Raw genomic sequence first — 16,376 nt, forward strand, 5'->3', positions numbered from 1 at the left:
TTACACTTGAATTTTGGTTACGTGACCGTTTTGATGCAACTCCAGTAAAGTTGCCTGTATTATGTAGCTCATTTGTGGATTGAATGGACCACTCCAGGTGACTACACTTTAGAGCATGATGATCCTCTCAGTTGCCTCCAAAACAAGTCCTACTGACTTTAAGTGAGATTAGAATCATGGTATTAGCGTATAGGAAATAAAACTTTCTTTTAGTGGAATTATTTAATGAGTTTTTAAAAATGAAAATGAAACTTCAGAAAAATTGAATCTTAACTATAACATGCTCTTCTTATGCAACAGTAGAAATCCAGATACAAGAATCAGAGTCCTAGAGCATATACACCAGAAAGTAAAAATGACTAGAAAAACTTTGCAGTTTCAGATTTCTGTAAAGCACAAAAATAGTCACAGATGAAGTTTAAATGACACTGTAAGACATTTCAGTATAGCATTAGTGACTACTAGAAACGTATATATTTTCTCCAAGAGTACCATCACTTCATTACTTCGCAACAGTGCCACTCTAATTATCAAATCAATGAAAAAGAAGATTTTTAAGTTCTTGAGTAGAATATGAGGGGATTGTTCTGCACGTTAAGGGATCTTCTGCAAGCAAAGGCAGGCACAGTACCTTTACCCATTTTACCTACACTGACAGAAGGCAAGGTGCAGCAGGTTCACCTGCTAGGAGAGGGCTGGAGTGCCCTGCATTACACTTCTTGTGCATTTAAGTTATTCTAAATTGGAAAGGAGTAGAAGCAGAGGAGCACCCAGAAGAGGAAAAACAGACAGGAAGAGAGAAAAATCTGAGGTAAAGGGATGCAAAAGGAAACGTGTGGCCAAAATAGCAATTCTTAGAGCTAGGTAATGGATGTAAAAGGCTTCAACAGTTGAAGGGTAAGTTTTATCTCTGCCTAGGATATTTCTGCATCATAGGTGTATAAAACTCATGTAACGCAGCAAAAGAAAACCTTCTGGACAACATTAAAACTCCAGGCAAAGCCCACAGTTGAACACTTTACTCAGCTTTGGTAACATGCTGTTTCAGTGCAGCTCATGCAGACCGGCTGTTGCGCTGTTTGGACAACGTATTTAGCGTGCTTTAGTAAAATCTGGTAACTCGGTAAAGCTGGCAATTCTGGAGGAAAAGAATGACCTCACTTATGCTCTTACGATCTACATATGATAAAGAATCCCAAAGCATCGTACAGACTTGAACTGAATTATACACTTTATCTTGAAAGGGAATTACCTCTGACATAGAATACAAGCTCTTTTTGAAAGTGCATAATGATAAGCAAGTAAAAATAGCTTTTTCTCCTCAAAACTGCAAGAATACGTAAGGAGGCAGTATCCCTTACAGTCCTTGTACCTGAAACAGAACTGTCTTTGACTGGGAAGGCCTTTACTAGCTCCGTCTTCTCTTCGGATGGTACTGGGAGCCAGGACACTCCGGAATCACTTCGAAACTTTTCTGTAAAACAGCGGATGGGCTGGAACATACAGTACAAAGCCACAAGTCTGCTGGGACCGGGTCACATGCTGCTTGACTGGGGATCTCTTTTGAAGCAAGCCCTCAGGAAGTAAAGGGTTAATCTCAAGTGCCTTCCCTCTCCCTGCCACTTGATGAGGGATGTGTTGATTCCTACTGACCTGATCTCCTTTTTATCCAGCAGACAAGGAGTGACTGACAAAACCCCTCTCCCCTCCCCATCTCTCCCTTCACACCTGTTTGCTCCATTAGTTCAGCCTTTGGGTTGTTCAGACATGCGAGACAAACTGGTTTTGTTCTGTGGATGCAGCTGGACTGTCAATCTCAGCACAGCACAGCTAACCCTTTCGCCCCAGCACACCCCAAAGCCCTGAGCAGCAGAGAGCAGTGCGGCAGGGGGACCGAGGGCAGAGCTGAAATCTCAGCTGTGGACAAGAGGCAGCTCCCCTCAGCAACTTGACAGATAAGGGTACAAGGCTCCTCTTTGGGGCAGGAGGTACTGCAGTGAGCATGTCCATGGCTGTGCATCCAGTATCCTGCTCTGGGAAACTGACTTGTAATGCACAGAGCCTTAAATTGAATACACAGAAGAAACTGCATGGCTCTTCAGCATGTAAATCTCTTGCTAACTGGACGGCCTGGTGAAAGAGGAACACACTTAAGCAACATTGTCCTAGCCCTCTTACCCTCCCAATAGCCCTCTGCTATCACCAGCAACATTTTAATGGGGAACACTGACAAGCCTTATATCTGACTCCGCTCTGCTATTGAGATGCTATCTGGTGTTGATGCCTTAATTATTAGAGCACTGACCTGTCTTAGCTAACATACCCTGAACTCCTTTATGGGAGTTCAGTCCATCCAACGCTGTCTGTCTGTGATTCTAATCAGGAAATCAAAACACTTTTCACAATATTTTCATATGCTGGGACAATAGGCTGGTGCCTGCAAGTCAGGGACAGAAAACAGCCAAAGAAGCTGAAGCAAGCAGATTTCTGAGGAAAACCATCCCGGGTCCCGTAATTTCAAACACAGCAGAGATAGAAAGCGTACCCATGGGATTTGACCACAGCATTGGGTGGCCCATATAATACTTGTTCATACAATTTGGGCAATCTCTGTCAGAAAGGTGCAGTGCCACTGGTTTTAGCAGAGGTGCATGATCTCAGCAGAGCCTTGGGTATGTACCCATTTTGCTAATCCATGCCATTATGTCTTCTGCTCTTGTAGCCATGCTAAAACCAAGCAGAAAGTTGCTCCTGAATGACGCAAGCCATATTTACCTGAAGGCCAGACAGATCCAGAAAGCCTTAAGTCTGCCATCAGCAAGGACTGACCTGTGTGTGCAGAGACCACAAGTCCACAGTTCTGCTGAAACCTTCTCAGCTAAGCATAGTAGACTACCTGATTTTAAACAGGTCTTTTAACGCAGTGTAGCTTGGTGGCTTTACCAAGTGGTATTAGCTCCTTTCTCAGAAAAGGATATTCCACTGACTGAGATGAAGAAGCAAAATGATGAAGACTGTGGGTGCAATTACAGCCCCTGTGGGGGAGACATACCAGCATTCAAAAAGTGAGAACAATGTACATGCAACTGCATCAACAGAGTGAAATGCCTTTCTGTCTCACCCTCCTTGGAGACTAAGAATTCAAAAGGTTTGCAGGGAATCCTGCAGGTCTCCCAGGATACACCATAGTTCACACTAATAATGTGTTGCTGGAGGCAACGAAGCCTGAACAAACAAACCAGTCCAGAGGGAGGAGGAGTGATGGGCTCATGAAAGCAAAGCCTGCAGTAAAGCCCCCGTACTTCTTTTGTAGAAACTTTCCCACTCAGATGCTAATTCTGCTTGGCTAGCGAAGAGCTAGCCACCAAGGACGAACAGCAAAGCATCCTGGGGGAACCTCATGTCCCACTTTCAGAGCCAACTCACTGTGCTGGTGACAGAGTGCTGCTGCCCTGAAGTGCAGTGAAGCAATGAAGCTGGCATGCTGGCTAGCGTGTCAAATAAACTAACACCCTCCAGTTGTCTGCTCTGTTGGCTGGCCCCTGTGCCTGCAACACCCTTTGCACCCCATGCCCTGGCATGCACTCGGTTTTCGGGCAGACCCCTCCTGAAGATTCGTGCCTACCACAAAGCACACAAATGCATGACAATTAGGTGGAGGCAGAGTATAACAAGCACAACCATGAAGAAATCCCTGTGCTTTTTGCACTGAATGAACACTACTGTTGGGCTTCTCAGGAAGAGGACAGGACTAAATGTTTTAGGAAGAGAATCAAGAATATTGTTGGTGCTTATGCAAGAACATGAACTTATTTCACTTCATTCAAAACTGACAGTCTTTCTTCATACCACATATTTCCTGTAAGAACATGCACATCTCAGCCACCACGCTCCCTATTATGCAACCAAAGAGTAAGTTCCCCAAAAAGATGATTTATATCAAACTGGGGATATAGTAAAAAAGAAAAAAAAAAGGATATGGGAGATGGACTAGATAAGGTTGTCACCTGCCTATGGCAGGTACCTACTCTTTATGTACAGAGTTGTACGGATAGCGATCGTTATTTTGACTACTATCAGACCTATGGAATTAATGACAGTGTGGCAGATCCCCCATCTTTTCAAAAGACTCACAGATCTACCGGATCAGTGTGAATCCAGACTTAGAGCTACTCTGTTCCCTCTAGCCCTGTCAAAGGTGCTGTGAAGAACCACTCTCTTTATGCAGTGAGACAGAAGACTCATTTTATCATGACCTATAATCCTGGGAAAGTGGCAAGTCTAAGCTTAAATATTTTCTGTAGTTCAGATAATAATCAAAACATCTACTAGGATAGAACATCTACCTCCAAATGTCTATTTTATATTATGAGTTATCTTTTGTTAATGACCACTGATGTCCTCTTGTCCTACACTTTACTCCTCGTAACTGGTATGGAGCATCAAAGATACCTAAATGTTAGTTTATCTGCTTTTATGCTGCTCATACATTAAATTATTCCATTGGTCCAATATTTGCCTTAGGGTGTTTCAGGAAACAGTACACTTTTTGTAATTGCCATTCCATTACTGTGTATGTGAAAAAACGACCAACAAATCTTAGGGCTGGGGCCAAAAGACCTCTATACAGGCACCTACCTACTCAAGCATTCGCCACATAGAGATTTCCATCAGCAAGGAGAGTCCTACAGGCAACTGCACCACAGAGGCTAGTATCTCACTGTCTGAGTAGTGAGTTATGCCTCTTTCCAGTGCCAGTGTGCATGTTTGTGTGTGCCAGCTAAAAGCAAAAATAAAAGGCAGCTCAAGGTACTGACCTGCCAGGTGTGGCAGATTGCTGGCTACCCTGTACCAGGAGATAGGAGACTGTTTGCTCTGCCTCAGACAGCTGATTCCTACCTCACACAACCCTCTGCTCCTGGCCCGACTCCTATCAAGGGTGTGGGCAGTTTCTCCTGCTAGCAGCAGCTCCCACGCACCAAAGAGCAGGAGGATCAGAGAGCCTGGAGCTCCTGCTCTTCCTCTTGGCCTTGTTTCTCCCCTCTTCATGAGGAGGGGGCAAGTATGAGACGCTATGGAGGCAGGCGATATGGGTCCTGCACCCTCAGGCATGGAGGGGAATACAAGTGGAGGAAGAACGAAGAGCAAGACTCCTGAACACATCCACAGCTCCCTGGTGCATGAAACCCCTCAGCCGTTTCTTCTCACCATTAGCCTCCCAATCCCACTCTCCCACCTCCAGCTCTTCTCTCAGTGTTTTGCACCCCCTTGCAACCAACTCCACTTGCACTGTGAAACTAAATTTATGTCTAAAGCCAGCTCTTTGGGTATATCAGTTAAAGTAAAAGCAGCTGTAAAAAAAATATTCCTGCTCACAGTGCACAGTATACAATAATACAGTTGTGTGACAATGCACTAATACAAATGGTGAAAATACATTTATTTCCTTGTCTCTCAGAGGTTAATTTAGTTGTGCATGCACTAATCAGCATGTAAACCCGACAGAGAGGGATCCTGGCCTAATATTTTGCTTTTCAAAGCAGGTTTAGCCAATTCATATATCCTTCACACATCCATATACATCTACAGATAAAATTCTTGCATGGTCTAATGTCATTTAAGTCACTGAAGTGAGAGATATTTTTCTTTGAATTACAGAGCTGACTTATTTTGTCAGTCTCTCCATTTAACACTCCTCTACAGCTAGAATTCTTATTGAAGATAAAAGCTCAATAAAGCCAATACTGGGCCAGACCACCTGGAAAGCTGGGTCCTAAGGGGCATTACCTTTCTCATAACTAATCCTTGCTGGTAATATTATATACTGATCTAAAGCAAGCCATACATATGTCTATAAAAGAACAAGGAGTGGGGGTGTGGTAATAATTAGAGATTAAATGCATCTAGGCATTGCCCCAAAGCTAATGAATACTTTGCCACTGCTTTTTAATAAGCGTGATGATACAGAATGTAGTGATAAGGGTGACAGGAGGCAGGATAAATAATCAAAGGGAGGGAGTGGAAATTGATACTAACATTACTGAAGTAAGAAAACATTTTGGAGAGGTTACTGTGTGCAGATCAGGTCTGATAAGCTCCAGTTCTAAATTCTGAAAGAAGTGACACATGTAATTACAGCTTCAATCGCAAGGATTTTAAAGGAATCAGTTGAAGAAGGGGATGCATATGTAGTACCTATATTTAAGAGGGGTAAAAATGACTTCAGAAAATATAAGGCTGGCAGTCTGATTACAATAGTACGCAAGACAAGTCCTGTAGAAAGGAAAAAGTAAAAAGCAGTAAATGAAAAAAAATGGGATGCAAGCTATGTTTGAAAGAAGTAGTTTTTTTTTTTCCAGCTGAACCAAACAGATTTATTTGATTTTCTGGTCAAAAGATAGATTCGTCTGTATTAGAAAGCACATAACATGGTGCCACTTGGGAAACTGTTAAAACGGAGACTGATACCAATATTACAAGAAGAATAAAGACCAAGCTAAAAGGAAGGCTGCAGTTATGCTTTAAGGGAAATACTAGGTTGGAGCAGTTACAAGTAGAATTTCTTAAAGGCTGTGGATAAGACCACTTTATCTAATATTTTAATTAATGAGTATGGTACAGAAAGGAACATGCTAATAGCATTTGCTGAATTCATAAATTAGGAGGCATTGGATATATAATGGGAGCTCAGAATATCATATAGAAAGTGGTTGATCTTGAGGACTGTAGTAACAGCAATGGGGTGAAATGAATAAACAGCACAAAGTTTACAATCATGCATTTAAAGGCTTTTAAGGAAGTTTTGACAGATGATCCTTTTAAGGATGTTTTGTTACAAGGAAGGAAATTAGAAATGAAATAAAGTGATTTAGGATATGGAAATTCAGTCTGAATATAGTGAAAGGGTACTGATATACTAGCACAAAAGGAAATGAGATCCTGTGATGTTATCAGGGAGAGAATTCCAGAAGATAGGGAAACAGTAATATCTTGGTACGAGGCTATGGTGAGACCTCAGTCTGGGTGCGGTTTTGGTCACCTCATCCAAGAAAAATTAATTCAAACTGGAGCACAAGCAGAGAAGGGCTTGCTACGATGAGGAAGAGAATGGAGAACCTGTCTTACAAGAGAATATGAAAGAACTTGTCTTGTTCAAGTTAGCAAAATAAAAGCTGAGAGGGGAATATAATTACACTGTATAAATACATTAAAGGGTTTATACTAGACAGAGTAAAAAGCTGTTTAAAATACAATACTGGCACAGGAACCAGTGGATAGGAAATGGTCATGAACAAATTTACTCTGACGGCCTAGGAAATATATTCTATCTAATATTTACGATCTTAAGTCAGTCATGCTTAACGCTCTCTGAAAACGTTTACATGTGAAGATACACCAGCTCCAATAAACTGGTGACTTAAGTCTACACTTAAATGGTGCAACTTTTACAAAGCCTGTAATGTGCCCAAAAACACAAAACTGCAGGACATAAGTTGAAAGGATCTTTATTCTCATTTTAGGCACTAAACTAAATGGCTAGATTTTGAAAGGAGCACATTAAGCTGCAGTTATTTCAAAATTTTGCCATGCCATAATAGGAATAGCTAGGACCTGAGCATTTTGGAAGCAATTTCAGGTGCCAAACTCTGATCTGGAATCCTTCACTTTAGGTGTTGAGCACTTGAAAAATCTGGCCCTGAGATTTTACAAATTGAACCCTAAGTGATTAGTTCAAATCAGTCTCCAAGAGGCTTAGTGCAATACCATTAGGTAGTTGATCTCAAGTAAAGTGAAGTATCTTATTTCAGTGGACAGGCATCCATGTCACAAAACCCAGGGCAACAATTCTCACTCTTAGTTAGCAAGATCAGAATGAACAAAGTAGCCCAAAATCTCCTCTTATTCTTGTGTAACAAGCATGGTCAGAATGCAAATCCCAGTTTATATCTGTTTGGAGATTAAGTAGAGGATTTCAGTCTCACAGCTATCAAATGTAAGTATAATTAAAACCAAGCTGCTTCGAATAACAAATGAACAAACTCATTCTGCAGGATTCATGTCATATCTGTGCTCCAGGACTATTTGTTGAAATTTCTCGTTCTTATTTGCTGAACGCCTCTGCCAGCATTTTCACCTGCTGTTTAACGCTACCAGTTCTATTTAGCCCCGATTATTCCGACAGGAAATTCCACACCGAACTGGGATAGCATCTCTCTAATTAAGAGCACATGAAATGATTCACAGCTCCTGTTAACCAGTAGTCCTGCTGACACCTTGTTTATTTCTTTGCCATTCAGAATTTACCATGAAAATGTTTAAGTTCTCTGTTGGGTAATTTCTCTATACTGTGAAACCAGCTATTGTTTTGAGCACTGCAGAATCAGGCTCCATATGGTGCAGACAGCTCCATGGGGGACCAGTTATGTCTCAGTGCAGCATGAATCTGGAATAGTGCTGCATGACTGCTGTATTGCTTGCTATAGCACCATTTTTGCCTCCTGCCACTTGTACAGCTGCACGCTGCCAGGAACAGAATGCAAAAGGCAAGATAACGTTGTTGAAAATTGCCACTGATGTTTTCCAGTTCCGTATGGCACCAAAGAGCTTGATGTTGGGAGACGCTTTGGTGTTCTTCACTCCCAATGGCTTTATTAAGCTCAGAAGCAGTTTAGTATCCTGTAGTACTGAGCGAAACAAACTAGTTTTTCTTCTTTCAGCACAGCAATTAGTTAGCCACTGCACATAGGTATTCGGTTTTCAGTTAAGCTTCAAACCGTCCTGCTCAGCTGCAAAACCTCCTAATGAACTCGTACTGCTTATCATATAGGCATGTGGCTCTCCGCACTGGAGAGCAACTGGAGCCAATGTAAACACAGTGGCTGAGGAATCACAGTACTACAAACACAGATGGAGAGCTTCGCACTACCTACTTCACCTCACTGACATGAGATAAATTACAAAGCATCTATCCAGAGCTGTTCTCTTGGGATAGTGCCCACATAAAGGGGGATCAGCAGTTTCCATGACTGGGGCTGCAATTCTGTTGACTTTCCTTTCAGCTGCTCTGACTACATAAAAACATCAGTGGATAGGTATGGAAAGAGCGAAATTCATAAAGGACATAATGTAGGCTCAGCACTTGGCTGCTTTATAACAACATATATAATCCTGCTAGAAATCCACAGTCACTGCGGTCTGCACTTCGGAGTAGCAATGGAGAAAAAACTTTGACTCCTACCATCTAAATGAAGAGATGCTCCCTTAGCTGTTTGCAGCACTGACTCTACCCTGACAGGCAGGCAAGAAAATATTCCACTAATAGCAAAATGACTAGATACGAAACTTTTTTTTTTAAGCAAAAGATTTTTTAATTGAAACATTCCTACTTAATAGTGAAAATGAGACTCAGCTTTTCCATACTGTCACTTTATCTTCTTGCACTTTGCTTTCTTTTTCCCTGTCCTAGACCTGGCATTTGCAGGGATGAAGAGAAGCAAAGGAGGCTAGACTAATTTACAGGAGTAAGCAGGATCAGACTCAGCATGGTAGAATTAGTAGGTGCAGACTTCAGCTTTTTCTTCCTGTGAAAGCCATGTTATATCCTCTCCTCCTGCATCCTGAAACTCCTCATCATTTCTATGGAAAAAGCAAGCATCTGATACTCCTGAAGCTTCTTTGACTATTCTTTCTCGGGAGGCAGGGATGTGGAGAAGGTAAGTAATCAGAGTTATTTTCTAGGGCATAGACGAGGCAGAAATTGAAACTTCTGGCAGGGCAGAGCTGAGATCACTTGAGGCCTCCATTCTGCTTTAATTATCACCAGTCACACTAGGATAGTCCTTAAAAACATTGAGTTGCATGTTAAAAAAAATCCTTGAATTTTGAGGAGTTGGAAATGGCTGAAGAAGGAGGGCAAGTTTTGCTGCAGTTGACATTAATCAGAAAAATATTATGCAGATATTTGCTCAGGATATGCTATATCTCAAACTGAAGTTATGGGTTTGGTGCAGAAATGACTGGGTGAGGTTCTTTGGCCTGAGATATGCAGAAGGCAAGACTAGATGATGATAATGATATCATAGTCCTCCTTCTGACCTTAAAGTCTATGAATCAGTTGCCTGCAGACCAAGCCTGTTCGGTAATTCTCTCTATTAAACAGATCAAAATAAACTTTTGCTTTTTGTTGTGCCTTTTCTTTCTTCATTCTAACATTTTCCCCATTCTCCTGACAGATTTCCTATGCCTTTACTTCCTGCCATAAGGAAGAACGAAGACAGTGACTCAATTTCTCTTGCTTGTCCACTACTACAGGTCTACAGTCTTCAGCCTGCTTCAGACAGCAAGACTGCCATCAGACTGTAAAGCAAAGACTAGTCCTACCTCACACATGGCTCCCGCAATGCAAAAAGGGATGAAGATTCAACACTGCTGCAGAGGATTTGGAGATATTTTAGATTCTTTAATACTTTCAAGGATGCTTTAAAGAGGAGGTCAGAACTGATTTCCAGATCCACAGCTCTGATTTGGGATCAGAACTTCCCTACTCTCATAAACTATCTTGACCAAGCTTTCCAGTTCTGCCCCACATATGCATTACTCTTCAAGAAGCTAGAAATGTCTTGTCTTGAAAAAAACATGGGACTTACTTAAACTATTCAAGTAAAAGCTCTTTAAGCAAATAGAGTGATCGAAGCCCACAGAACTTTGAAAAAAATACCCTCAGTCCCTCAAGGGCATAAAACACCTGAACTGCGAGTCTGTGGCAGGTATTGGACGTAAGGGAGAAAAGAACTGCCTCCAGCACTGAATTTGGCCCTTACAGATTGGAGTTGTGCAAGAACAAATTTTGGGCACTATTTGCTAATCATAATCTAGAGATCCTCTCCACTTTGTGCATAGGGTTGGCTGTTCCTGTGCGCAGTTTCTCCAGCTGGCTTTGGCTGGCCCTCCTATACAGAAATTTTCCTGTGTTTGGGACTTAGACATCTTAGCAAGATGGCTAATAGTTATAACTGGAGCCTTTTCTGAGGTGGAAGGAGGCAGTCAACAGCATATGCTGCTTTCCCTCTTGCTCTGATATTACTGCTGGACATCTTCAGAGCTTGTAACAAAGCCTGTAGCCTTTTTTTGACATTCAGTGCAAACATATTACACAGCTGTATAAACTGTTCTTGATAAAAGTTTCTTGATTAAAGCCTACAGAATATCATTCTTGCAATCATCATATCAGGATGTAGTATCTAGATGGCTAAAGTAAACAGTATTTGAAAAAAATATTGCAGAATGGGGGGGGGGGGAAGAGGCTTGAAGTTAGTACTTGCCCCCACTGCCTTCAATAAACAGCTGGAGCTGAATTTGTCAGTATTGTCACCTCCAAGTTTTAAAAATGAAGAAGCAGAACCTCTTCAAACCATGCAATCTATTTCAAAAACAACAACATTCTAAAAGTTAACTCTTTTTGTTCTTTACTTACTTTCTGGGTTCGGGGCAGTTAGGGGTCACCCATGCGACCTTCTTTCTCCAAGCGTGCAGATGTTTTTAGAAAATAATAACATAGTGATTCCCTCATAATCCCAGTAGTCCCAAAGCGTTAGGAGAATGCCAAACAGTGCAACTTGTCAGTGAACTGAATTATCAACACCAAACATTGTGTAGCTGCAGCTTTCCTAAGATACCAATCAGAACAGAACAACAGAACTGACTACTAAGCACCAAAACTATATCAGAGAATTTATGTCTGCAAGGCTAACTAGCATTTTATTTTTATATATAAGTACAAGTACAATTATTTTACTTATTATATACAGTCCAATTTTTAATGTATATATAAATATAAATTGTTTTTGAGATGAGACCACTGTGATAATGTGAAACATTTAGCTGTGAGATATCTGTGTGAGACCTCAGAACAGAACCTAGTGCTTCCAGATCTGGAATCTTAACTAAAAGATTCTCTCTCCCTTGTTCCCCTCACATGTAGATATTCAGCCTTTTTTGATAACGGAGACCGGCATCTGCTCCAGAATAAATACATACTTGTATTGTATTGGTAACAGAGATGTCCTGCATTACTTACCTTGCAGAGTGCAACCCAAATGCCAAAAGCTCCTGCTGCTTTCCATGCTCACTGATCCAAGTTGAGCGATGCAGCAATGAATGTTAGGCTCTGAGGCAATGGGCCACTTACCAGCACCCAATACAGCTTCCAAGCACTGTGAAGCCACAACCGTGTGGGGTTGTAAAGTACTCGTCGTAATCACATAAACATGCCCATGCTACGTGGGCAGCCTGCTATCACTTGATCCAAATTTATCAGCTAGCTACCGCAGGCTGAAATAGGCCCTCATACTGACAGAGATGAAGATGATATAACGGGCATCTTGGAGCCAGAGTTCAAACTAGCACAGGCAATAAAGTGCCAGTCACCATCTTATCGCAGCACTCTGATTCAAGAGCAAATCTACTTTTCTTTCAGCTCTGCTCCTGCAGTACTTATCTTCACTGCTGAGAACTCCCCTGCCTTCATGGGAAATCATTGGGCCTATCCTGACTCCATCAGCCGGGAGGCTTTCTGCAATATGGCGAGGGTAAACTCTGGGGGTTGGGATTGCTCTAGTCTTTACCATCTATCTCAGATATCCTCCAAGGCCCTATCTTACATATGTTATATAAACACATGCTCTAGATAAAGATCAAGCCCATGAAATTGTTTTGCACTTAAATCTTGTAAGTTATAAGAAAGTTGATTCTCAACCAATTGTACCTGCTTATAGCCAAACACCCTTGGACATCAAGATGTGCATTCTCGTTCTGGGACCCATCTCTGTGTATGTCTACATTTGGACTTACTTACTTACGATTGTTTTGACCTGTGCTTGGCTCAGAAATACAGTGGTTTGTGACTGATTGAGGAAGAAGAGTAAGAAGGTTGTTTACAAAGCTTTTAATCAATGTCTCTTTTAGCCATATATAGCAAATGGTCCCATATGTATTGCCACTGATATACAGCATGACTTTCACCTTTCATTTCCCTAAATGATGCAAAGATATAGATGCACTGGGCATCCCTAATTTCCCTTGCTCACCTAATCACAGTCCCAGTAACAACAGTCACCCTTCTGGCTGCCTAGACCAAATCAGTAAAACAGCAATATCCAGAACACATTCCAGATGAAAACTCTTAAGCTTTATCCTAATGGACATCAGCTCATCAAAACAGAACTGATGCTCACACTGGCATCCAAACCACTGGAGGCCAATGGCATCTTGTCTCTGCTGCTAGTGGTTTCACAAATCTGAAGTACAGAGCATAAGCAGGGTATTCTAAAATAAAGATGGGTAGATAAACATGTGACAACTGTATTATTTGAAGGAAGAAAGATCTCTACTTGTCCGAAGACATAAGTACTATTTCTCCTCAAATTCTTTGTCCTAAGGTACCTGATCAGAACCTGCTAGGCTGCTGTTTATGAACCTGCCCTGGTGTTCAACCCAGTCTCACTGAACCATCAGGTAAATACCCTTTGCAGCTGATGTATGCATGTGCTCCTCATGAAAGGCACATATGACCTCAGTGGGGGTTAGAAAGTCTATTCTCTCAAAACAGTTATTTCACAAACACCGTTACATTCACCACCTGAGAGCAAAACACAATTATTAATTGCTTCATATGTTTGCACTATCACGGCACCAGCAAGTCAGTTTTCATCACCAAATTGGTTAGCCACTGACCTTCCTCAGGACTGGGGTAGGCAGCTTCCAAGGTACTACAAGCGTTTGCTTCCGGAATGGCTCAATTTCTCTTTTTGTGCCCTGATACTGCCAGGTCAGGAGGAGCTCTTCTTGTGTGCTGTGGAAGTCTGCTTTGTCATGCAGGCACTCTGGTCATCCCAGCTCTGTGTGACACTGATTCCTCCACTCTGCTCTATTTCTCCTGCTCCAGAAATCTAGACTACAACTGAAGCACAGAGAGCTACCATGCCATGCAACAAATTCCTCCACGCTCACATCACCATCTGGCACGAGAGGATCCCTACAAGGCCAGGTAACATTGAGCCTTAAAGGCTCGAAATCTGCTACTGAACCACCCTCTGCCATCTCCTACACTCTCTCTCTCTATTATTCTACAGCAATTGTGCAGGTAGAGTGGAAAGAGCGCATCCACAGCACTGGATTTGTGGCTTGGCACTCACTGAAGCAGAGAGGCATGCAGAGGTGGAACTGCCCAGTCGAATACACTGGTGAGCTAAGAACATTTCTGCCCAGAAGTTCAGGGTGGGCAGCCAAGTTCTCCCACAATATACTGAGAACCAGTTCTGAGATCAGCTTCAGCTAATGCGGCACACAGAAAACAGAAACACTCAGGTAAGTCCAGCGATCTGTGGGAGTTTGCAAATATCATAGGTATGTTAAAAGCAGGTGTGCTTACCAGGAAATTGGACCAGAACCAAGTTTTTGTCCAAGTAATCCTTCAATTCATTTTTGGACCCAAGCTAAGTGAGCTCAACTATTATCAAAAAGACAGAGACAGAAGTTTGAAGCCTTCTCTCTTACCAGCTGAATCTGCCACAGATGTTCCACCACTCGTCAAGTCCTCAGTATTGATCGATTGCAGATCTGTGTAGGAGGGAGCAATGCTTGGGCTGCTTGTGTCCTCTGAGTTGGTTGTCCAGCTGCTCTCTGAGGCATGGGCTCGTCTCTCAGAAGAGTCTGAGGAGGGGGAAGTCCAGCTGGGTGCCTTTGGTGGAGACACTGGATGCAGGAAAGAAACAGGCATCAGTGACAGACTTACCAGGGGAATCTTGCAGAAGTGGAAGACTGCAACAGTTCGAAAGATATGCTCTGTCATCGTACTGAGACTCTGTAAGCATAGATTCCACATCTGCAGTAATATAGTTATTTAAAAAAAAATACAGTAATTTAACTAGTGACTGCCGCTTTTACCCTCCACTGCATGCAATCAGAACTACTCATTTGTCTGCCTTGGATCCCTCGCTACTGACAGCTGTAAGTTTTCCTGTTGTGCAAGTATTTTAGAAGCTGCGGCTTTTCAGAGCAGGAAGAGTCCATGTTTCTGCCACTACTAACAATATTTGAATATCTGTATTGTGCAACACAGTTGGGTTCTTATATCATTATAGATTACTATAAAGTAGTTTTATTATATTTAGTTAAGCATTCCCCTGTGCCACCCACTTAAATGTAGTGGTCATCTTAGGAAGGGTCAACACAGGAGTTGTTGACATCTACACATCTACACATATTTAGGCCTCTCTTTCAGATATTCCTACTGCTCTCCACCCTCTCAAAATTGCTGCAATAGAATTCCTAAATGAGGTAGTTTTTTTCCTAGGATTTTAGAATTTAATCCCTAATGTCACTACATGCAAAGTCAAGGCCTTTCAACTGCAGCAATTCTCAGAAATACGTTTGTGTTGAAAGACCAGTGACAGAATTGTCCCTGTAGCATGTGTAGATACTGAAAATCAACTCATGTTTCCCAAATTGAAAAATATGTTTCTCTCCACTTGCATTTTACTTTGTTTTCTTGATGCATTTGTTCATGGCACATTGAATTGGCTTTTAATATGCAGATTTATCTTTAAACATTCATTCCTTTTCAGTGTTTTTGTGACCTGTTCCTTGATCCCTATACTGAATTCCAATAGACCTTGTCAGCACCAGCATCGTTTCCTTTCCTATTATATAGCATTTTAGTTTTTTCCGATTTTAGGACAGCGCCACAGTTTGTCTAGTTTTCAGCTACTGATTTTTTGTGTGGCATATACTTCCTATTTTCAGATAGAACGGCATAAAACAGTTAAATTGAGATTTGCCTTACTGTGGGATAGCCTCCCAAGGGACAGGGTATGAGTCCAAGTTACTTGAGCCATTTAAAACTAGACAAAGCTCTTGGGAAGGAGGGGGTGGAACAGATGATGTAATAGATCTTGCCTTGCTCTAATTTTGGTGCTTTGCTGAATACCTCATTGAATTCAGGACCGCAGCTAACACCAATAGAATATGAGACTGCTAGCTGAAGGCCCATTGTATAACAAATGCAAATGTTATGTCACCTCTTAGTTGTGATTATTTACAGATTGTGTAACATTTCTGATGGGAATATTTGGGCAATCTAAAATCTCATTTTTCGTTTTTGCAGCATCAATTTTGGCCAGCCTGATAATTACTACGAGAAAAATCAAATTTCTTCTTTTTCCACCAAAAGGAGAATTGGGAAAAGGATATCAGAATGCATCATTTCTGTGACTAAATACATCCGTGGCTTTGCTTAAGAGTTATTACTTCCCAGGGAGAAATCCACATCATTTAGCAGCTGTCAGTTACCTGCTGATAAACCTAAAAAGCGGAAATAG

The 16,376-nt window shown here is 41.7% G+C and overlaps 1 protein-coding gene across 3 annotated transcripts in view; it reads right to left on the minus strand.

Annotated features, from left to right (window-relative positions):
* Positions 1-16,376, minus strand: part of STON2 (stonin 2) — a 78,863-nt gene that overhangs the window by 40,685 nt on the left and 21,802 nt on the right. For all 3 annotated transcript variants that reach the window (XM_068946717.1, XM_068946718.1, XM_068946719.1), the window contains exon 4: positions 14,554-14,751. In XM_068946717.1, the coding sequence (XP_068802818.1) occupies positions 14,554-14,751 (198 nt within the window). The remainder of the gene's footprint in view (positions 1-14,553; positions 14,752-16,376) is intronic.

This window comes from Struthio camelus, chromosome 5 (assembly GCF_040807025.1).
Source record: "Struthio camelus isolate bStrCam1 chromosome 5, bStrCam1.hap1, whole genome shotgun sequence".
NCBI lineage: Eukaryota > Metazoa > Chordata > Aves > Struthioniformes > Struthionidae > Struthio > Struthio camelus.